General features: G+C 43.3%; 1 protein-coding gene across 2 annotated transcripts; it reads left to right on the top strand.

Annotated features, from left to right (window-relative positions):
* The first annotated feature begins 14,510 nt into the window (after positions 1-14,510).
* KCNS2 (potassium voltage-gated channel modifier subfamily S member 2) lies at positions 14,511-18,902 on the top strand. 2 transcript variants are annotated; one of them, XM_050315191.1, is made up of 2 exons: positions 14,511-15,171; positions 15,768-18,902. In XM_050315191.1, the coding sequence occupies exon 2, from the start codon at positions 15,805-15,807 to the stop codon at positions 17,236-17,238; it is 1,434 nt and encodes a 477-aa protein (XP_050171148.1). In that variant the 5' UTR covers positions 14,511-15,171; positions 15,768-15,804; the 3' UTR covers positions 17,239-18,902. The 2 variants fall into 2 exon arrangements, with proteins under 2 accessions (XP_050171148.1, XP_050171158.1); XM_050315201.1 differs by lacking the exon at positions 14,511-15,171 and adding an exon at positions 15,331-15,384.
* Positions 18,903-24,485: the final 5,583 nt, after the last annotated feature.

Here is a 24,485-nt window from a genome sequence, read left to right as displayed (position 1 = left end):
GCATATCCCATATCAGATTCCAGTTGTCAAGGTTTCCAGAAAATCAGTTACCATCTGTGAAAAGTTGTGAGTTAAGTGAGCCCAGCATTAGGTTTGGAATGATGTGCAGGAGAATAACAACAAAATCCATAATAGCAACAAAATCCAATACCACGACAACTCAGTTTCCCAAGCCACAGTACAATCCTTTCCTATCTTGAAGTCCTTTGCCATCACCCTCTAAATTCCAGAGTTTCTGCAATGAGGTAACCATGATTCATCCCACAGCAGGTCCGTCCTCTGCGGTGAGGGAAAAAAATAAGGCAAAGAAACCACCAATTTGTGGTCATGCCATTAGAAATTGGAAGATAACGTACACAATGGACCCAAATTATGGCAGTTTTAGTTCTGGCATTCCTTAATCTGGCTTGGCAATTATTATGCTCTTTTTTTCCTTTTTTTTTTTTTCTGCACTGCTTCAAGTAATTTCTTAGGCTTTTGCAAAAGCAAACTGGAAAGATAAATTCTTCCCATGGAACCAGATGATCCACAGCTGGGTAAACAGCAGAACTGGAACTTTTGTGTCCTCACCACAGTTCAGCGGGTGAGTGGAGAGGCACTGGCAGAGCTGCTAATACTGATACACTGTTATCATCAGATGGCTTTTGCAGTTGTAGATCTTCAGACTCGACTCGTGCATTCCACAGGAAAACAGTGGCACATCCTTTCTTGAAAAAGATACTCTTAAGACAAATTGAGATCTCCTGCTGTCAATCCAGCTTCTATCCCTTGGTTTAGGTTAATTTTACAGGTTTAACAGCATATTGGCTCTCCTCCAGATATAAAAAATTAGGGCATATTGTTAAAAGAGGATCAGTTGGCCAAATAACACACGGTGGATCTGTAACTGGATAGGAAAACTAAGTACCTTCTTCCTCAAACTGTGCATAGTCCCTGTGCCGATTTCTGAATCTAAAATAAGACTGAAAGCATACATCTCTGCTCTGATCTTCCACAGGCTTTATATACTTCCAATTACACTGACTACTGTGGAGTTAATTTCAGATATTAAACACCAGCAAGTAACAGTACTCATATATGAATATTTCGTACCATTTGAATATGGCTGTTTTCCCATGCTAAAAATTCACAAATGATCTAATACATATGTCTATACATAAAAGTCCAATTCATTTATTCTTTTTTGGCAATGTAAATCTCTTACCTCAATCAAAGTCAACATAGAAACATTAATAAAACAATTAGATCCAAAGTAGCTCTGGTTATTTAATAACTTTAGTCCTGTATATAAATGGGTTTTGGTCTTCCAGCTCTAAATATCTAGAATAACTGAAGAATTCAAATGCATTTCCCTGTAGAAGAAAAGAAACCAAGACTGGAAGTACTGCATTTGAGATGTAGAAGCAAGAATCACAGGATAAATCATGCAAAATAAATGATATTATTATTAACATAATTCAGAGGCTGTGTGAAAAATGACAAGCTGAAAGGATGTGTTTAAACATGCCAAGTGTGTTTGGGATATCTCAGAAGCATTTCACTGTCCTCAGATACAAACTGGTTGGTTTTTGTTATTTAGCGCTGGTTAACCTACAGAGCAATTCAATACACTGAGGGGCCAGAAGGAAGTATCAGATGAAAAAAGGACATGTTTTTGCCTGATTATTGCTACTTCCATCATGGCTAGGCTTTGCGAATGAAGATTTGGGAAGGGCTCTACCCACGCTTGCTACAAGTGCACTGATGGCTAAAAAGGCCAATGCGAGATAGACAAGTCCGGTTGCAGAAGGCACAGCAGAAAGACTCCCCAGGTGATATCGACAAGACGCGATTCTTTCTGCGTTGTCTTTTCTCCTCGAGAGTGATCCTGCGTGTGTTCTCAAAAGCAGCAGCAGCACTGTAGATGGTGTGTCTCCAGGCCTCCTGATTGGAAGCCAGGGTAGACCAATGGTGGTGATCAACATGGCCAAGGATGAGGGATTGTTCAGGCAGTCCTTGTATCTCCTCTTCCTGCAGCAGCCAGTGGCAAGTTCCCCATAGAGCACGATCTTAGGGAGGCGGTAGTCCTGCATGCTGGAGATATGCCCTGCCCAGAGCAGCTGTGTTCTCAGCAGCATGGCCTCAATGCTACTTCCAGCTCCAGTGATATATGACATAAATCCATGTAACATGGGATTTTGACAATTTCTTTGTTTCTCATGATGGCAAATTCCCTAAATGAGATTACCCTAAGGAAGCTTTGAGCAAAGTCTAGGGCTGATGTAGCCTATGAAATAGCAACAATAATCATACGAACCAAAATCTGACGCCACTGATCAAGTTCAGTGCTGTGGGAGGAACAGCAGTTCTTAAATGGTAGCTAATAAAGCAGTTCTGATTGGTATTTGAATCACATCCCTACTTCTTATACCCTTAACTGATACTCAAGTTACATACCTGTGCATACATTTACTACCACATGTGTTCCAGTACTGTTGCTTCATTAATGATGCTTGACCTCTAATTAATATCTACTATTTGAGTGCTCACCAAAAGAACATCACGTACCCAAGAGAAAGAGTGTTAACATCTATTTGACAAACTGAGATGCTCTGTTCACTATCTATTGTCAGGAAAATATAACAAATACATAAGATTTTTTAATTTAATCTGATGGAATGGCTGAGGCTGGCAGGTCCCTCTGGGGAGCCTCTAGTCAATCCTCTGCCCAAATCAGGGTCATGTTGCCCATGACCATGTTCAGTCAGGTTTTGACTATCTTCACAACCTCTCTGGGCAGCCTGTGGCAGTGCTTGACCACCCTTGAATCAAATAATTTTTTTTCTTATCTTTTAGTAAACTTTCCTGTGTTTCAGTTTGTTCCTGTTGCCTCTAGTCCTTTCACTGAGAACCACTAAGAAGAGTCTGGCTCCATCTTTTTTTTCATGTCTTTAGCCGTTTGGGTATTTTATACCAAAAACTGAGATCCCCTAGAGGATTCTCTCCTCCAGGCCAAACAGCCCAAACTCTCATCCCTTTTCCTCATACAACAGATGCTCCAGTCCCTTAAACATCTTGATGCCCCTTCACTGGACTCACTGTAGTTATGTCCACATCTTTTGTACTTGGGAGCTCAGACCCAACAGATGGCACCTCTTTGGAAGTGAGAGGATTCTTATTCTGCATTTGTATGTACAGAAAATCAGAACTTTCCACTCTGGGAAATAATTTGCCACTTCCATATGTTTATTCTTTAATTCTTTCCCAGGTAAAGAGTCGGAAGTCTCTCGGAAAAATACCTGATGATATACATTCCCTTGGAAAAGAGATGGCCAAAGCAACATACCTGCATTGAAGGTAGGCATGCCAGCCCCTTGCAGATATGCTGAAGTTAGCTTTAACAAGTAGCCAGAGTAGTGTGGTCATAGTGACACAGATTTCAGTAGAGAACATCCATTCAAGTACAGTTCTGGGAATGTGTAAGCTGCCAACTCATGCTGGAGTCCAGACTGGCCTGTCTCATACTATCATTATCCATAAGAACCAGAGAGCAGCCAGTGTGAGACCGCCTCTCTGCACAGAGTACTTGCACATTAATTGGACTGTGTAAGCAAACCGCCTCATGTCTTATTTCTTCTTGGGATGACCTATACTCTTGGGCCAACCTCCAGGAAATCCCTGTGTCCTGCACAGAGAAACCTCCCCACTGTCGTCCGTCCACCTTTGCAAGGTTGTATCTCTGATACAAATCTGCCCAGATTAACAAATTAATTTATTTTGGGGTATTGGGTCTGTAGATAGGAGTTTTCCTGGGTTAGCTGTTTGGCTATATTGCAACAAGAATACCTATCTAGAGAGAGTTTCCTGTTACTAAAGGCATCACTGAGGAATGTTCAGTTCTTGGCAGAACTCCAGTTTTTGTTCTACACAATCCAGATGATACAAATAAATAAACCATGATCGATTCAGAGAAGACAAATCACCAGTCCATCAAAATGCCTGATAAATTAGTTGGACAGACTGGACTACAGACATTTTCAGTGATTCATCACCACAAAGAGTAAATAAATTCAGATTAAGCAAAACTTGATTGAATCATGGTGAAGTCTGGCAATTAACAAAATGGATCATTCTGAAGTCTTACTTTAGGAACACATAATCTCTTAAGATTTATGAGTGTTATTGCTCATCACATATGTTAGTGTTTGCTGTGTTGAGAAACGGATACTCTGAGTGTACAAAGATTTGCCTGCTATTACACATTTTAATCTCAAAAAAACTCTTCTGCTTACTCCCTTCTTTGGGATACAGAACAAATTTTTTCAATAGTAAGCTTCCTGATTGCTTCCTCTCCTCCAGTACTATTTGTAGTTTCTTCCAGATTGTTTTCAGTTCCATCTGACCATTCAATACATTTTGCTAAGATATCTGTTGCATGTTGTGATGTAGCCAAAATGCAAAAGCTGAACACAAGCACTTTGGTTCAGCCATTGGAAAAAATCCTCAGCTTTTTTAATTTGGTGGCACTATGCTCACATACTGATCACTGTATTAATTTATTGGCAATTGTAGACTAGGAACAACATGTGCCTATGAAAATCTTTTAAGTGACAAAATGAGGGAAGAAATTACCTACGCACATTTTATCAATAATTGTGTTTGTTTAATATTTATATTATGGCAATATCCAGAGGTCACAGTCAGGGTGGGGATCCAGATGTGCTGATTGCTGTGAGGATGGGAAGGTAAAATCCTTTAGAAAACAAATTGAAAAATTATAACCACTTGAATACCTGATGTCAAATTCTCCCAGGTGTAACACCATAAAGCCCTCAACTATCTTTGCATTTGAGGATTTGTTTGTGCATAAATATTGGTTGGGGATAGAGTTGGTATTATTAACCTTAAAAGACTAAGAGGTATAATATGCAGTACAAGTTCCAGACTAACAGTGGTGGAGACTCTGCTTTCAGCCTTGGATGGCAATCATATTTTCCAGAATGTTTAAAACAACAAATGTGGATTTTCCAGCCAGCATAATGGATTGTGGTTCCACATTGTCAGAAGCTGATATTTATAATCTGAGTGTTATCACACAGACAACAAACCTCATGTCCCTATCCAAGCAACTGCCTGTATTTTCATCTGGAAATACTGATCTTCCTCCATGCCCTCTATCCCAGGTTTTACTGAAGGAAGTAACACTGGTTTTGGAGGGTCCAAATGGCAAAATCCCAGGAGGTTACAATTAGAACTAGAATATGACTGAATTTAAGTAAGTTCAGTACAAGTCAAAGTGTGCTCAACATAAATAGCCTCTACAGCTATGGAAACCAATAAACAAAAAAAAACCCCAAACCAAACTTAAAAAAAAAACAAAAACAAAAAAAAAAAAAAAAAAACACCAAAACACAACAAAAAAACCACAGGAAGATTGATTTTGTCTCAAATCCTGTCCCAAAATCTAAGTGCTGGTGGTAACCACATAAGCAGTCCCTACACACACACACACACACATATATGTGGATGCACACACACAAATATTATTTGTCATGTTATGACTGGACTCTGAAATAAGCCTGTTCATTGTTTCTTGAGAATTAAAGAAGTAATATTCACTGAAGGAAACCTGCCCTGGGTGATGCCTATGCTCCAGTCCATCTGTAGGTCAGACAGGAATGCTTTACAAGGCAGCTTCTGCTGGCTGCAGGACCTTGTTCAGACAGATGTTCTCTGACTATTGGCATGGTCTCTGTGCTGCTAAGTTCAGATTTTTCTCTCCAGAAAATATTTGCTCAAGATGACTTACAAAAGTGGTATGTGCACCTGACAGGCAGCACTAGGAGAAGGCAATGGGAGGAAAGGGGATAGTGGAGCAGATCAAAAGGAAAGAAGAACCTTTCTACCAGTGGTACAAGCCTTGCTACCTCTCAAACAGCTCTTATTTCCAGGCACAGCAGCAATACATCTGCTCTACTTGTGGCAGATTGTGTGAATCAAAAATAGGATTTCACAGCCAGCAGCAAACTTGTGAGCCATAAAACCCACTCCCTTCAACTACAGTGATCACCTCCCAGGGACATTGTAAGGTTTGATCAACTGATATTTACAGAGTACTTTGAGATCCTGAGATGAAAGTCACTATAAAAGGCTACAGATTTTTCATAGTGTTCATAGACCACCTGCTCAGACCAGAAGCATTCACTTTTAACATCGCTTGAGTCAGCTACCAATCTGATATCTCCACGGGAATTTCCTAAAACAGATGTGGCTGTCACATTTAATCTCTCTTTTACTAGGAACTCTAAAAAAAAAGGAACTCCTGGAAAAGGAAATAAAACAAATTGCATTAAAACTGATGGTGAGAAGAAGCCCCGTAATTCTGTTCCCACAGCTCATGGATTCTCCATCTGTACCTTTCAGAAAGCTGCCATAGTGACTAACTCCACGAGCTTCACAAATTAGACCTGACCTAGATTTGATGAAGTCTTTGATCAGCAGCTGGTTAGTGTAATATTCCAAGTGCAGTAAAGTTCAGCATTGCTCCACAAAACAGCAGCTTGAAAAGAAAAACAAATAAAATGAAATTCAGGTTTTCTTCACAACATGCTGGCCCTCACTCTACTTTATACCAAATGAATCAGTCAGCAAACCAAATGGTGAAGTTTAAACTACTGTTGTTTTCTCATAATTTCATAGTATAAGCTCTGGAAAAAAATTACTTCATTATTTCCTCTTACTCTATTATAGGAATAACAAACTCCAGGAGACCAAAGAAAACCATGATTCCGAAAAACAGAGGGGTTATAATTAAGCATATTGTTAAGTGCTTTCTTGAATTGAGGTTAAAAAATTTGAAGTTTAAAATCATGTTAGCTAAGGATAAAACAGTTCAGAGGCTTTTCTTATAAACTGATCTGAACCATATGAAACTCTTCAGAGCATGGATCTGGACTGGCATCCCTTCAGAATAAGGTTTCCCATGATGTTTTGGACTTTCTGCATTGTGTATAGAAACTGAGCACAGATGTCCCAACATGTTCCAGAAATTTTAAAACCTTTTGTTCTACGATAGCAGTGGGAACAGTGGGAAACATTAATTAGAATCTTATTTAGTGATCCTTTTGGTTTTTTTAAAATTGGCTTGTTCTTGTTTTACATATGATCCAAAAATATCAAAGTGAATCAAATCCAAAGGAAATAATTTCTTTATCTTTCATTCACCAGTGAGAGGCCTCTTTACAACCCAAATATTTTTGGAGGCATATAAGAATGTGCATACCTTCAATCAGATCCTTAGATAGGCAAGTCTGACCTTAGGAGAAATTACAGACCAAACTGCCTTTGAGATACATTTCAGGCAAGGTACTGCCATTGCAAAGTTACAGTGAATGACTCAGAGATAGACTGTTGCTGCAAACAGTTCATTAGTATTTTTAAACAAGTGGGGGGTGCTCTCCCATTTTAAAAATGGAACATAACTGTTACGCAGGTTAGGAAAAAAAAATTAAACTTCTTTTGCTGTGTGGGCAGTTATTAAGGGAAAAATTATTAGGGTTGATTGTTTTTCACTAAACAGAATTTAAAGAAAACCTCTATCTTGAGGCTTTTTGTGGCACAAAAGTTTTATTTTCATGTTTTATCTTGTTTAAAAAAAAAAAAAAAAAAATGAGGCATCTGCTGGAGGTCATACCATTTCAGAAATATATTTTGTTGGCAGTGTGTGATGGTCATGCCCTTCCAAGCTATTTGCTACAAACAGCTCAAGGAGAGACAGATTTATCTTAAAATCTCGTCTGGCAAACTCTGCACATAGTGGTTTATGAGGCAATCGTGAATGGTTCACAAACTGAGAGCGAGTATTCACAGTACCTGCTTTAGGAAGCTTCAGGAAACTGGTTCGGTGTGATGTGCTTCCACTCACTCCTTTTTGGCGATGCTAGGCTGTAAGAATATACCTGTACTACCACTTTGGGACCATTGCTTTTCAGGGCCATGTTGCTATTAATCAGCCAGGACCCTCAAGCTTCTTCATACTCAGGCTGACTTCAGAAGCAAACTTTGTTCTTTTCTTGGTGGGGCAACTGATGTAAATAAAGTGGGTACTGAAGAACTGCGAACACCAGAGGCCTCAGGGCAACAATTAAATCCTTCACAAATAATGTGAAGATAAAACAAAGGATCTTATGTTGGGTGGCTTCATTAAAAAACAGAAAATGCTAGTATTTCATATTTAAGAATCTGAGACCTTTGTTTAGAAGCAAGGAAGCAGTAGCTTCTTAATCTGTGCTGATCTGCACAAGTATTGGGATGCAGGAGGCTGGAGCCCCTGATGGTCCTCTGTGTTCAGAGGGTCTTAATAATTAAGTTAGCTCCTCAAAATCTTTCTATTTAAATTGCTATGGTCTCATCCAAAGATCCAGTAAAGCTTCCTCTCAGGCTATAACATGGCTGTAGACACCAGATATTGCAGCATCAAGCTGTTTGGGTAGCCAGGGAGGGATGTCAGTGGCAACTCAGATGTGGAAAGTAGATAGTGCACCTTCTCCTCTCTGCCTGTAGAAACACCTTTGGGAGGTGCAGGGAATGCTACTGGTATGCCTGCCTCCTATTTCCTTTGCTTCTTTATTTATCTTATTCATTGACCTACCTGGCCATTAAGGTTTTGAGTTGTATTACATACATCTGGACAGATGAAGTGTCATATTCTCTTATGCTCCCCTAGTTTTTTTTAAGGTTAGTAAAGATGCTTATAAAGATTCCAAACTCTACCTGGCGCACTGCAGACTAGCCTCAGGCTGTGTGGCTGTGCTGGCCATGGAATGATCAGTCTGTCCTTGCCAATATGCCTAGTGATGAGGCTGGGCAACAAAAGGCAAGAGCAGTAGGGCAGGTCTCATATGCTGTGTGGTGTGACTCTAGGGATGAAAAGACTTGGACACCCATCAGAAATTCATCCAAGGGATTGGAAGGCACAGTCAATGGATTAAGAAACTGTGTTCAGCAGCAGTCTCTTCTGGCTGTTACCAACAACATTTCAATGTTGTTACTATTTATTTGAAAAACGCAGAATTAGCGAAGGGTCTCCTAGCACCAAACTCCCCCCAAAAAGTTAGGAGGAAGAAAGAAGATAATACTGATTCACATGTGAGGTGATGGTAACAACACTGGAGCTGACCTATCATTGCAACACTGAACAACCCTGACCTGAAGCCTACTAAGCTCTGTAAAGTATTGCATGGTCTTTGTGATACCTGAAAAAGGGTATGCTGTGAGCTTGGCTCACCTAGCTTGAGAAGCTTCTCCTCCCTTCTGCATGCTGGTTTCATAATCAAAATCAGTTTTCCTCCAAGACTGAAATAGATGTAAGCTAGGAAGGGGTTTTTCATGCTTTCATTGAGTAAAATGTTTCCAAGTAGGAACTGCACTTCCTGCTTGTGTTCAACTTGTTGATTTGGTTTTCTTAAAATGTAAGGTGGAGATTCCTGTGTCACACACACACACACACACACACACATATATATATGTAAACAAGAAATTATCTGAATTATTATTTTCAGAATAAGGGGCCCAGATTAGTTTTGCATGAATTTTCTCCAATTTGCATAGAGCAAGAAGCATTTCCCTCACCTTCTTTAAAAGTGCACAGAAGAAAAATGGAGGCAAAACACTCTGCACCATCTAAGGATGAGGCATGTTCTCAGCGACAGCAAATCAGCTGAGAATATATCAGATCTGGGGATCTGTCCAGAGATGCTGTGCTGCAGCTGAAGTTCCCATGGCTTTGTTTTCTAGATACACAGAAGAGTGAGAAGTATAACAGAAGAAACACAGGGGTAGGTTCCAAATGCAAGTGAAATGTCAGCTGACGGAGAGCACAGAAGTAGGCTTTTTAGTCATAATTTTAAACTAGTAGCCATTACCTGGATCCAAGCAAGATCCTCTTTCTCCCCACCTCCATTCAAGCAAATATCAAAGTGGTCATGCCCACTGCTGTCTGCACCAAGTACCACTGAGAAAGTGACCATTGGACTGCATTAGGTCATCATTTACATCCAAAAATGCAGCTCTGAATCCCCTACTTTCCCGTGGCTTACTGCTACTGTCAGTGCTTACTGCTGAAGCTCAGCTGGTGCCCAGGCGGGTCTGTAGGTATGGCTTGTTTCACCCACCTCAGACATCAGTTTTCAGTAGGGGACAGGAGGTTGAAATTCTACAATCTAACTAAAAGAAAGTCACAAGTATCTAATGATGCTTTTTTGCCTTGCACTCCATGAATCTGGATATGGTGATTTAATTAAGGAAGACAAAGGTTCCCACTGGGCTTGCAAAGGATTATATTGCCACATGTCCCTCAGAGTCGAGAATCAGGTGGAGCAGGCATAACAGTGACTAAGCAGGTCAGTTCACACCAAAAGGCAGAATACCACAGAGTCATCACAGAAAAACTTCATTGCTCATGCAGTCAGCACACCACAAAAGATCAGTATTTGTCACTCTGCCCAGGTACTGTCAGCTGAAAAGAAATGTTCAGTTGATGTTCAGTACGTGGTTCAGTTTCTTCAGCTGCCAGATGGCCTTTCTGTGGTCCACTGGAGTTCCACTCTGTCACAGCAGAGGTCTGTTTTCAGATATGGTTATCACTGCCTTGTAAACTTCTTGCTTAGTAAATTGCTTGACTCTCCTCCCTCCCCAGTTTTATACTGCAAACACCACAGAGCTTGTGCAAAGCCTTTCCCTCCTGTGAAAAGCAGGTATGTCAGTCAGGGCTCTTACAGGGTGAGAAGATTCATAAGCAAACAGCACTTCTTCTCTGCCTGTGATTGTGGAAGATTTGAGAACAGCTAAAAGATCATAAAGCAGGGATAATCTCAGCTTTCATTAAGCTTCCAGTCAGAAAAGGCTGGCCATAGACTGCCAGCGTCCAAACACCATGAGAATGGCTACCTTGCTGGCATGAGGGGATAAGAACAAAATGTTTAAAAAGGTTCCTCCTCTGCAATGTTCTCTCTCAGTCAGGGTTTCTGCCAAACTGGGACTGTACTCAGTTCATTTGGATAAATATCCAGAGATGCATGTAGCCTTTATGATTTTGTTTAAATCCATTTTCAACTTACTCATTCTTTTAGACTTGGCAATGTTCTGCAACAGTCCTTTTTGGGTATTTAAATGATCATAGTGTGCAAAACTATTTTGACTTCTTTCAAATGTATTTACCAACTGGTCACAGTCAATAGTTATGGCAGTAGAATTGCTGTCACAAAAGGGTCTCAGCCACCTGTGAGGATTTGGAAAGAATAACAGATCTTTTATATTGATCTTAAACCAACACATTAAGACTCCAGGACTTTCCAATCCATCTGGAGCAAAATAAAACACTCAGCAAGAATGTACATTTGAATCTGGCTCTGGAGACAGAGGGGAACCTTTCAATAAGTATGAAGTTCAGATGAAAGTTCCACCATCAGCCTAATAGATGGTTGTGTCTTTCAGTTCAGAGTGAATATATCCACCAAATCCAACATGCCAATAAAACCACTCACCATAACTTCCTTTAGACTCTACAGTCAAACAGTGCAGTTACCAGGTCTCCAGGTCTCCAGGCCCTGGCAGACACCTGGACACATGCCATGTTTTTACACAGCACTGACACCTTCTCATATTCCTTAAAAACCTTGGTACCATGTGTACCAATAAAACAAGCTCTGTCTCTCTCACACAGTCTCAGAGTCAGCAGCTATAACCAGCAAATCAAAAGTTAGTTTAGCTATTTCCCTAGGGGGATAGGAATCACTCATTCACCTCCCCACTCCAACAGGCAATTCTTTCATGCTTCCTTACATTCCCAGCCCAGCCCCACCTCAGCACTCCTCTTGCATTCTCCAGTCCAATAAGCACCCACAAGGTAGTGGAAATAAAGTGTTATTTTGTATTTGTTCCAAAATTTGCTCTTCTCTGACACATCACAAGCTCATTTTGTGCAAAAATGACATATCTGATTTCTTTTGACACGTCTTTTGCCTTGGATTCCACCAGTGATAGTGTGTCCACAGTAATTTTTCCTGTGCTTACAGGAAAAGTACCGTGCTTGTTGGAAAAGGCAAAAGTACACGTTCAGTAACAGACCTGCTTGTGTGTCTGTAGAGCAGAGAGCACACCTTGCAGAAACATTCAGATGGATTTGGGATTACTGACTTGGGTGCTGGGAGCATTTTAGCCTTATTAGCAAAATGATCAGGCTGATCCAATTAGCCCTCATTACAGGAGCAGTTATATTAGACTAGTGGGAGTTGTATCCTTATGCAGTTATGTTGCTTTGCTGTTTATCTCCAGTATCTCTGCATAAACCTCACTGTGTCTTTTAATAGAAAATGCAAGTTAGAAAAGTGAACAATGGTTTTTGCAAGGTAAAGATAAGAACAGAGATTGATAAATGAATAGTGAGACTACCTATAACCCTTCTTTCTCAGCAAAGTGGCTTAGAAGGTGAGAACAATGTATAAAAGCTTGGAAATCCTCTAAATATATCTCCACTTGGTTTCTTCCAAAGCAGCATTAGGGAAAAAAGTATCTAATTTAAGAGTAAGAAAGAAGAGTAATGATCTCTAATTTTCTGAAGATATTTAAATATGATTAAAGACTCCACTAGATACATAGGATAGAGCAGAGCTTGTGAAAACACACAGGCGTCACTTGAATGCACTACCAGCAGCAGCAGCTCACTATTCCTTGTAACGTCACTGAGGAATATGGGTTATTTTTGTTCTCCTAAGAGCGAGTGGGAAATTACAATAGAGAAGATTTGTGATTTACCCAAGCCCTAGGATGGCATCCAACTCAGAAATCTCAACGCGGTGGTTCCCAGTCCTGTGTCCTGCCATCCCTTGCCCCAGGCATTAAAAGCCAGCACAATTAGAGCTCCCCTGTGAGTGATTCGCCAGCAGAGCCCTGAGAGGACGCGGCTGTCACAAAGTAACCCAACAGCTACGCTGCTGCTCGGAAGCAGGGGAGATGCCTCTTTGGACATGAAAAGCCATTGTTACAGGAAAACGTGAAGGTCGTCACTGCGTTTCAAAGCCTCCTCCCTGCTACGTGGCGTCTCTGTCTCCGTTGTGCCCTGTCCCGGGAGGAGAAGAGCTGGGGGGACCACACTGAGAGGAGCAGCACTTTCCCTGGCCAGGAGGGCAGCCTGGTGTACATAATTCAATGTCCCCTGGGATGTCACTGGACATGCAGTGAAGCATGCTGGGACACAGAGCTCTGAGCCAGGGCATCTGTAGGGAAGGGAGGCAGGAGGCAGCCACCAGCAGGAGAGCAAAGCAACAGCAAACACCACCTAAGGAAAGGCAAGCAGGGCCAGCATCTGTAGTATCACTGAAGCATGGATTTTCTGAATCCTCTCTGGGAGCCTGAGGATGCTATGGGTCCATGCACACAGCTGTCAAGTGTCCCCAGAGATGTGGAGTCTTTGGCCACACAATGCACCAGCATTGGTGGGATGTGGGGGTAATCAAACACCCCAGACAGGAAAGTTGAGCAGGGTCTGGGAGACGAGCCATGCAGGGGGACTTAGTTGCCCCACTCCATGTCTGTACTCAGTTTCCTGGGCTCTTAAAGGGCTGTTCTTTAATACTGGGGGAAGGGCCCTTGTAAATAGGGCTCATGTGCTGCTGGAGTTGAAAGGTTTACCCCCTCTCCTTGTTTGAGGAACAAGCCAAAGGTGATGCACAGGGCCAGAGTGTTCAGGGTTCTGACAGGGTGGGGGGAAGCAAGCAAGGAGTCTTCATCCCCTTGCCTCACCTAATCCTGCAAAGAACTGACAGCAGTTCATTTCCAGGAGCTGGACCCCAGATGCGTGGGACCATGAGTGAGAGGTGGTCACGAGACAGCTGCCAGGAGACCATGCGGGATACCTCAGTATAAAGCACCTGTCTCAGAGCACCTGAGCTCTGCACAGCCGGCCTCTCATCGGGGAGTCAGGTGTGCAGTCGGCTCCTGCTCGCAGGGACTGTTAGGACCAGGCTTCTCCCCGGGAAATTCGGCCCCACGCCGGGCTCAGCATGAGGGAAAAGATTTCTTCCCAGTCGCCTCCAGCATGGACAGGGACGCTGCTATCGCTGGCCATGTAGCTGGACATTACTCCACGTGCCAGCCGGAAAACTCTGCCCCACCAAGAGCAGCAACGCAGGGAGGTCAGCCCTTCCACCCTCCCTGCTCGAGGTCCCGCCGTTGGGGATCATCCCTCCCGAAACGGCCGGCAGGGCAGTGTGGGGAGATCGGGGGTTCCCATCCGGCAGCTGAGGGGGCGGCTAGCAGCCTCAACACGCAGCTCCGCTCTCCTCACGCCAAATGGCCCGGACGGGTGCCCCCGTCTTTCCCACTGTCAGTCCCCCCTGGGACCCTGCCCAGGTGACACAGCGAGGACCTGCTGGTGCCATGGGCGGGGAGGGGGGAATAGAGGCACCCCCTCCCCCGGTCCCTTCCCGGCAGGATGAGGAGCAGAGAGGAGGGTGACGCCCCTCGAGAGAGGGGCCGCGGGTGCCCGGAACCACGGCGGCCGCGGGTGGGCGTCCCCCGTCCCCCCTGGGAGCCGGCGTGAGGCAGGACCGCGGTGGGGAGGGAAACCGAGTTTGCGGCGCCGCTGCCGCCGGTGCGCGGGGGCAGGAGCGGGAGCAGGCGAGCGGAGGCACCGCCGGCACAGCAGCCCCGCCGGGCCGTCCCTGCGCAGCCCCCGGCCGCCCACCCACCAGCCCCGATCGCCGCCGGCGGGGTCGGGCCGGGGATAGGTGGGAGCGGCGGGGGCGGGCGGCAGCCTCGGGGGTCGTCGCCATGACGAGCGGGCGTGCCGCCGCCTCCCGCCGCTGAGCGGGGCGGCCGCTGTCCCTTCAGCACCGCGCGGCCGCCGGGGCCGCCCCGCCCTGCCCTGCCCGGCACCTGCACCCCGCCGGCACGGGCACCCAGCGGCGCCGGCATCCCCCAGGCACCGGCAGAGCATCCCCCCAGCACCCCCTCGGCACCGGCATCCCATCGGCACCGGCATCCCCCCGGCACCGGCATCACCCCGGCACTCAGCAGCACCGGCACCCCGGGCAGCGAAGCGAGCTCTGGCGGCCCCTGCGGGCGGCGGCGATGGCGGGCGGGGGCCGGGGCGACGGGGCGCGCTGGCGGGGGCCGCGGGCGCTGAGGCATCAGGTAGGGCGGGCGCGGAGCCGAGCGGAGCCGGGCGGGGGGATCCCCTGTGGCCGGTGGGCAGCGGCGCCCCCTGGCAGAGAGGGGGCTTCGGCCCCTGAGGCGCGGCGGGGACCGGGAACCTGGGCGGCGGCGGCCGGGGGGCTTCTCGTCTGGTGGGGCCGGGAGCGGCCAAAGGGAGGGAAAGGTCCGCGCGGAGCCGGTGGCACAAAGGCCGTGAGTAACGGGGGGTTGATGGGGAGCGGCATCCGCAGCCCAGGTGAAGGGTGCGGGGAGGGACAGCAGCCTGCAACGGGAACAAAGGAGCCTCCTTCAGGGTCTTCAGTGGGAGGTGGGAGAAAAGAAAACGGGAAAAAGGGGAGATACGAGGCAGAGGGTGAAAAAGAGGGGAAAGTTGGTGACCGGGGGGAAAAGGGAGAAAAACGGGGAAAGAAAAGAGAGAAAGAAAAATACAGAGAGAAAGAAAAAGAAAGAGAGAAAGAAATAGAGAAGGAAAGACAGAAAGAGGAGGAAAGAAAAAGAAAGAAAAGCAAGCATCAATAGGTGAACGTGCTGTAGATTTGTTCATTCTGTCAACTTTCTATGCAATTGCATCCTAGGTATTCATTCCCTACACACCTTTGGAAGGAGCTCACTATGACAGGGCAGAGTCTGAATGCTTTATCTGAAGCGAATTTTGAAGACAATGAGATTAGCATCAACGTTGGAGGCTTTAAGAAAAAGATGAGATCCAACACATTATTAAGGTTCCCTGAGACGAGGCTGGGCAAATTGCTGAGCTGCCACTCAAAGGAGTCGATACTGGAGCTTTGCGATGACTATGATGATACCAAGAATGAATTTTATTTTGACAGGAACCCTGAGCTCTTTCCTTATGTGCTACATTTTTATAACACCGGCAAGCTCCACGTGATGGGTGAACTCTGTGTGTTTTCTTTCAGCCAGGAGATTGAATACTGGGGAATCAATGAATTCTTTATAGACTCCTGCTGCAGTTATAGCTACCATGGGAGGAAAATGGAGCCAGACCAAGAGAAATGGGAGGAACAAAGTGACCAGGAAAGTACCACATCTTCTTTTGATGAGATTTTGGCATTCTACAACGATGCCTCTAAATTTGATAAACAACCCTTTGGAAACATCAGGAGGCAGCTCTGGCTTGCTTTGGATAACCCTGGGTACTCAGTTTTAAGCCGCATCTTCAGTGTCCTTTCAATAGTGGTGGTGCTGGGCTCCATCGTGACCATGTGCCTGAACAGCCTCCCAGACTTTCAGATTGTTGACAGTAATGGGAACCTCGACGAAGACCCTCGCTTTGAAATCGTGGAACATTTTGGTATTGCATGGTTCACTTTTGAACTGGTGGCAAGATTTGCAGTAGCTCCTGACTTTTTAAAATTTTTCAAGCATGCCCTGAATTTGATTGACCTAATGTCTATCCTTCCATTTTACATTACACTAATTGTCAACTTGGTGGTGGAAAGTAGTCCGACTTTAGCAAATTTAGGCAGAGTTGCACAAGTGCTGAGACTCATGAGGATCTTTCGCATCTTAAAGCTTGCTAGACACTCCACAGGTCTCAGGTCTCTTGGAGCCACCCTGAAGTATAGCTACAGAGAGGTGGGGCTTCTTTTACTTTACCTCTCTGTTGGCATCTCCATTTTCTCAGTAGTGGCTTACACCATTGAGAAAGAAGAGAATGAGGGGCTAGCCACCATCCCTGCTTGTTGGTGGTGGGCTACCGTGAGCATGACCACAGTTGGCTATGGAGATGTTGTGCCAGGGAGCACCGCTGGCAAGTTGACGGCATCTGCATGCATCCTAGCTGGTATCCTAGTGGTAGTGCTTCCCATTACACTGATCTTCAATAAATTCTCCCACTTTTACAGGCGTCAGAAGCAGTTAGAGAGTGCCATGAGAAGCTGTGATTTTGGTGATGGCATGAAAGAAGTTCCATCCATCAACTTAAGGGACTATTATGCTTATAAAGTTAAATCCCTTATGGCTAGTCTGACCAATATGAGCAGGAGCACGCCCAGTGAGCTGAGCCTGAATGATTCACTGCATTAGTGTACAAGTCTGACAGCAGTTTGCATGAGAGCTATCAAGAGCTATGTTTATAAATGTTTTTCTTTTTTTTTTTTTAATTTTTCTAAAGCATAGTGTTGCTGACACTGCACTTTGCACTTGAGAAACTAAAGACATTTCTATTCCAAGTTGACAGTTTGCACATTTTCATCCTGTTGCATTGGATACTAAATGCTGTCCTTTCCATGCAAATGTTACCACTTCCATGCCATTAGTGCTAGTGGTATAAAGATGATCTGTTACTTTGTGCATTTTTTCATCTGAGCAGAGAAATGAACGTAGACAAGTGGAATAAAAATTTTCAGATGTGACATGAGTAATGAAAAAAATCACCCATCACCTATACTGGTATCTGTACTAGTGTAGGACTTCCATGCATTTTACAACAGTTTAAAACAATCACCAGTGAATCACTGATATGGAAACACTTTTATCCATATTGCTAACCAGTAATTCTGATTGTCACTTGTCTGAAAACTCCACTAAGTTTGCTTACTCTTGAGTATGTGTGTTAAAATCTGGGTGTTCTTGTTCTGAAATGTTATGTATACTAATATTTTTCAGAATCTCCTAAGCATAGACTTTCCTTTGCTTCCAAGATTAGGTCAATACTGAACCCTCTGAAGAAGGCAACCCCTCACGTTCAGATAGCTACATATTCAAACACTGCATTTCCACAAATGACTCTAGGTATGGAGGCACACGTACACCTCTCAGGATGCCATTTCCAGAAGTGATCTGTTCCCAGCTCGGTCCCAGTGCAGCTGCAATATGCTGTATCAGTCCCTCAAAATGGTTCTGAGATTAGACACACAAAGACGTGGGCTTTCAACAATTAGAAGCTCCAATGAAAAACTTGGATTTGTTTAATGAAGTGAAATATTCCCACATGAACTGTATAGGCAGCATTTTAGGAACTGACATTCATATACTGCAAAAAGACTAATTATAAAGATGCCATATGTGATGCTGAGATATAAAATCTAATTTTATCAGAAAAGCTTGAAAGCAGGTGTTGATGACAGACAATTCCATTAAGATTTCTGCCAAGGAAACTATAAGGAAAAAAACACCCTGTAAGTCACATTTTCCCTCAGAAAGAAACTCACAATTTACAACTAAGGGAGAGCATAAGGGCCTAAGAAGGGAACAGATAAAGAAAAAGAGCTTAATACTGCACCCACTGTGGGTAGATCTTCCTACCTATCTCTGTGATGTAATCAATGTAAATCCTTTCAAGGGCTGGCATGTATTTTTTTTAAAAAAAAAGAAAACAAAACCAAAAAAGACATGAGAGAACAGATCATCTGGGACTTCCAGAGTAATCATGGATCTGCATAAAGTTGTTTTTTGAGTGCTCATTCTCTTCCCTTTCAGAGTTTTACAGAGATCAAACACTTGTAATCAACAGGTAGAAGCCACTGTTGGGTGGCTCTTTTGAATTCTTGGGATCTGTTCCAGAAAACAAACTACTGGTGCTCAGTGGGCAGAACAGCATTTCTCTTCAGATCCTGCTGCTTTTCCATCCCATTTATTGCATTTAATGTTCCAATTATTTTGTTTGTTTGTTTGTTTTACTTGTGAAGAGAGGTTCAGAAATTAAATTCAGACTAGTCAGAAGAGAAAATAAAATACTAAAGCTAAAATTGTCACGTTTGGAAGACTGTTTTTGTATACCATGACAAGGGGCAGCCTAACTGAAGAATAAAGGAAATATGGCATGAATAGGTAATTGCCTCATTTAGGCTACTAGAGGTTGCTGTCTGATCTGGATCTTTTGATGCTTTGCTGTATCAGCTCCACCTATAAACAGGAAGCTGAGCACCCAGGATCACATTCCTCCTTGCCCAGTGATCTATCACAGAATACACGGTGTGAAATAAGTTACCCCTAGCCCCATTTCCTTTGAAAATACTCTCCCCTCATGTCAGTTAGTGCCTGATTTAGGCCATGAAGAATGAGGGAAATGGTCCTTTCCAATTTCACCAAAGATCTCAACAGAGCCTGCACAAGTTATGAAGTCCATTGGCAAGCCATTGCTTGCTGTCCCTGAAAATCAAAGAGCCATATATGTGTTCCTGAGGGGAGACCTAGATAACCTGAATTTGGTGTCCAAACTTGAAACACTTTGCTAAGGTTTTCACTTCTGGAGGGCTGGTTCAAGTTCTCTTCTGAGTGACAGGTTTAAATTCAGTACTCTTGTTCCTGATTCATATTGCATGTGTGTCAACTATCACACGCCTACAAACATCCTCCCAGAACGTGGGCCAGCCTGAGGTCACCTGTTGGACTGAAATACCAAGAAAGAAGTAAGGGAGGAAGAGGAGGGCATGTGCAGCTCATGCACTGTGGTCAGGTTACCTGCTGCAAGGTTGGCAAGCTCTCTTCCTGATGCAAAGGACACTGCAAGCTCTTGCTAATTCTGTTGGCTTGGGTCCTTCAAAGAATCCAGCTCCAATCTGTTTCAGAAACAGTAGGTTCACAGAGCTGAAAACCAGTGCCTTTCAGGGCAGTTATTTGATGAGACCTGTAGACTTGCCAAAGAGTCACAAATTTCCTCAGCTGTTGCTAGTTTAACATTGCAAATGTTGGATCCGAACTTTACAACACATCATTTCAATAACCTATAGCTTATCTTATGTTCTAGATTTATTATTATTTGTAGGGCTGATTCTCTGTCATTTCTGCCAATATTGAATGGAACGTGTCCAAACTGCATTTTACTAAAGAAAATGAAATACTCTAAGGAATTTCGACTTTTATTGTACTGGTTGAAAGGAATTTTCATTATTGCATTTTTATATAAGTGCTTTGGATCAAAGACACTAAGTAAATAAAGTACTGAAATTTAATATGTTCTTATTATCATGACAGTGACTTTACACAGTGCACAGGAATTCCTTTCATAAACTTAACTAACTCCATGTTAAAAGTAATCACATTTTTGCTCCCTCCTCCTCCTGAAGACCATTCCAGAGCTGCGCTGCTCTACAAGGCTTGCACAACTTTTAGCATAATTTTGCTAATGGATGCTTTATACCAATTTGTTTCTTTTTCTTACGCCGACACTGCTTAAATGTTTCATTTTCCTCTTCGTGTATTCCTGGTGTATTTGTAGGCAGCAACCATATGCTCTTACATGCTTATTTTCACAGGATTATACCTGCCAAGCTTCCTTTCAGTTTTCTTTCTGCAAGTCGTGTTCCCCTGACCATCCTAAGGGATGTAGCCTTTTTTCTGCTTTACTTCTGCCTAGATTTATTATGTTTGAGCTGGCATGGTACAGCATTGTACAGCAGTTTTAATATTTGCTTATGACTAACAGAATTTTTCACTGAGCAGGATAACAATTTAACAATTTAAGTAATGTTTCTGTCTTAGCTCCCCCCAAACTATCTAGATAAGGAAGAATAAGGCACAATTTTCCTGCCATTTTGTGAAGTAACCTCTATTCTAGCTCTCAGTGCAGTAAGTGCTGAGAAACCTTATCTCTCATTAAACAAAAACTACAGAAAAATCTTTGCACTTTGAAGGAAAAATTCAATCTCTCCAAAGCCTCAGAGGGGAGAAGAGGCAGTGTGCTTTTTGAGTAGTCAGTACTTTTGCCAGAATTCTTCATTCACTCTTGTGTAAGAGCAGGACATCTGCAATTCCATAACCAGTGAGTCAGAATCGAAGGATGAGAGGACTGATTGGTCACTTTCTCCAGAGTTTGAAACTTGAAAATTGCTGTGGTCAAAAGTCTCCTTACTATGGGTGTGCAGTTTACTGAAGAACATTGCATTGGCATGTGCTCCTCCTGCCTGTGACAGTCACCTTCCTGGCACCAGTGAAAATGCTGTGCCTACTCTCTTTTGTCTGAGAGCTTTGTATTGTTTAAATGAGGACTGTGGTACCATTTCGAATAAGGCAACTCACTTTATTGCCAAGAATAAACTGTTAGAGAATCCGAATTTCTAGTACAAATCTAGGCTACTATGAGAGATGGAGATGCCCTTGAGAAGCAATATGTTACATTATTTCCCTGAGATGTAAAATCTATACATAGATTGTGATTAAGCTTTTTATGTATGTTCAGATTTTGTATTACTGCCTGGTTTATTACTCACTTACTTTCATCAGTTGCTAATTCTCTCTTTCCCTGCAGATTACCCATTTTGAAAGCAGGCTGTTTTTTCCTCCCATATTATATGGAGCATGAGCTACTTCACATTGCAAACTTAAAAACAAAGAACTTGGCATTTAATTTTCCAACTTTAATACCTCCCATATTTGTACCTTTTCGTATAGATCTTTACAAGACTGCAGGGAACTACTGTATCTGGTGCTCTTTGTACTGTCTTTCTTGTCCCAGTAGTGTATAACACGCTCAAGAACTCAACTTTGTGCCACAAAATGAAAATTAAATGCATAAAAATGCTATTTCACCAGGGATTAAGAACTGATTTAAGTTTCAGGATATTCTGAGTATATATTATAATCAAAGAGAAGTGTGGGTCTCATTGTGAAGATAAGTTTCTTTTAAACAAATGCATCAGGCTAGATTTATATTTTTAGAAATGCTCTTAATTGGTGGTTTTGTTGGGGAGCCAACATTTTTCAGTTGAACAAACAGTGCAAGTTTCTTATTCTCTACCTGACAGATTAGGGACTGAGCAACATACCACCAGCATTTGTTGGCACTAAATCAACTTGACACGACCTTTCATCTCTTACAAAACAACCTCCATCCTTAGAGGCCCCAGCTGTGCACATATAAGCAGCAGAAAACCCCTGGAGTAACTGCTCTCACTGCACTAGTTATCCGTTTCCTCTCACAATACTCCTGATTTTAATTTACCTTTGATGGTACTTTCAAACAACATTCAACCCAAGTCACCACTCGTATCCCTTGGTGAGGTGTTGTGCCAGAACTAATCTTTTCTCATCATGTTATTCTTGATTTATTTTCCAATTTATGCACCTGGCTTCCCATTAAGTTACACCAAAAAATAATTTGATCTCCTGTAACTAATTTTCCAGTTGCCCACTATTCAGGCAGGGTAGAAGAATGTTCCCACCCAGTTTATGAAGCATCTTTTACTGATTCTACCTTTTTCATTAAACAAATAAAAAAAGGCTTCTCATCTGAGAATAATTTACTGGGTTAACAATGGAGCAATGGTCAATACATTATTCAAAGAAACAATTCTACAGAGTAATCACCGAAGCTGCTAAGAAACATCACACTCATTAAAGATTGTGGATCTCTTCATCTCTCATAAATAAAATTATGGGTTGTCAGCTGGAGGAAGCAACATCCAAACAGTCTAGAAAGTATTTCCCAAGATCACATGACACTGCTGGCAAAGTCTCTGAAATTTATTTCTCCTGCTAGTACAGAGGGTGGAGAATCATCTCACAGGTGTTGAGTCTCAAACTGACCTCCCGCTGGACACTGCAGAAATTTGTTTATCTGACATCACCTCACCCTTTACACACAACCCTAAATCATGTAAGTCCTCACTTGGATAAACACATGCATCTGCCATAGGAGGCAGTGGCACAAATCCAACATTTCAGCTTCACACAAGTGCAGAAGAAACATCAGCACCTCCCACTCTTGCATTTTTATTTCCAGGGTACCAATGGTCTTTGGCTTCTCACTGATCCCTGTTCAGAAATAAACAGGGCTAAGTTTTTTTGGTAATTGGACAAAGCATGCTATAAATCTGACAATTTCTGCTATGCATCTAAAGCAGCCTAAGAGAGCTGCCCACTTTCAGATGCACGGTCCAACATCTGCCTGTTGTCACCTGACGCACAGGTGCTCTGTGTGGTGCACAAGTCTGTGTAGCTCTGAGCAGACTATTCCACTGGTTACACTGGCAACTTTCAAAGAAAACTCTTAATCCTATTTGTAATGTGAGTGGTACTCATACAGCACAGTTTGCTTACCAGCAGCTGCTGTACCTCATTTCACCCTCTCCATCTATCTGCCATATCCTGACATGCCTATTCCTGCAGCCCCTATGACATATGGGTGATGTGGTGGGGTTGTTACACAGCAAAATGAGGGTTTGCAGTTCCTGACTTAGGAACACCAATCCCACCAACTTTCAGTGGAAATTATCCTTTAAAATTAGTGTGCGATTTTTGAAATTCAACTTCTGTCCCCTTTTAGGAAGTATTCTGAATACTGACACACTAGCATAGCCCCTTTAATGACCATCTGTTTAATTACCAGGCAAATTATAATCTATTTCTATTGTACCAGTGCCTAGGCATGCCAGCCCATGGGCTAGCACCTTTGAACATTAGGTTTTCCAAGTATGGCAAAAGATAACATGTCAAAAATGTGGTTTACTTTTGGGAAAAATCCATCCTCTATGTGTCTTTCTTTCTTCTCCATACCAAGGCACAGCTTCCTACTGTCACTGTTAGTATGATCCTTTTACAACCTTTCGATCCCTATCCTGAAAACCCAAAGGAAGAAGCCTTGGATGTATTTTCCGTTTGGTGAATTGGTTCTCAGCATTCCCTGCAGGAGCATGCTCTAAAGAAGAGAGCTGAAATCAGGGAAGAGGCTGGTGCCACTTGCAAGCACCTTCCGGAAGAGTGGGTTATCCCCATCCTATTCCCCCTTATACATCTCCCCTTCTCTTGCATGGCCAGCAAATAGGCAAGGCAGGTCCCAAAGCAGGGATATCTCAACCAGCCAAAGTCAGGATGCAGCTCCTTCTCTGATCCTTTCATATTCAGCCGGGCAAGGGAACTGTCAGGTTTGACAGCTCATTTTTGCATGGGGCATCTCAGCTGCATCACTGAAAGTGTTTTGTATATATAGGGAAATTTTGCTTACGTTTTGGTGGCAAAAATGCACTGAGGCTTCCTTCTACATTGGTGAGGGTAGCTCCACTCCTGGCTCTCATGTTCACCAAACACAGTAAACTGGAACTGCACTGGAGCTCTCACCAGTGCTACCAGGGCAGTGCTGGAGAGCACAAAGACCTCTGCTTTACTGGAGAAGTTACACTGGCCCATCCACCAGCACACAAAGACAGGAGTGTGCTTCCTCACGGCTGGCAGGAGCCTCAAAGCACCAAAACCATTTAACATGCCAGGAGATGGCAGTCATGCCAGGAACAGGAGGGGGCAGGTGTTTCTGGGTGCATTTGATTTTCTTAAGAATCCCTTTAGATTCAGAGATAGGTCAGTCTAGACATACCAAGAATACAGAAGAAAAAGAT

Source organism: Myiozetetes cayanensis, unplaced genomic scaffold, assembly GCF_022539395.1.
Source record: "Myiozetetes cayanensis isolate MyiCay16 unplaced genomic scaffold, myiCay2020 scf1, whole genome shotgun sequence".
Taxonomy (NCBI): domain Eukaryota; kingdom Metazoa; phylum Chordata; class Aves; order Passeriformes; family Tyrannidae; genus Myiozetetes; species Myiozetetes cayanensis.
The sequence above is the reverse complement of the archived record's forward strand: the minus strand, read 5'-3'. Positions and strand labels throughout refer to the sequence as shown.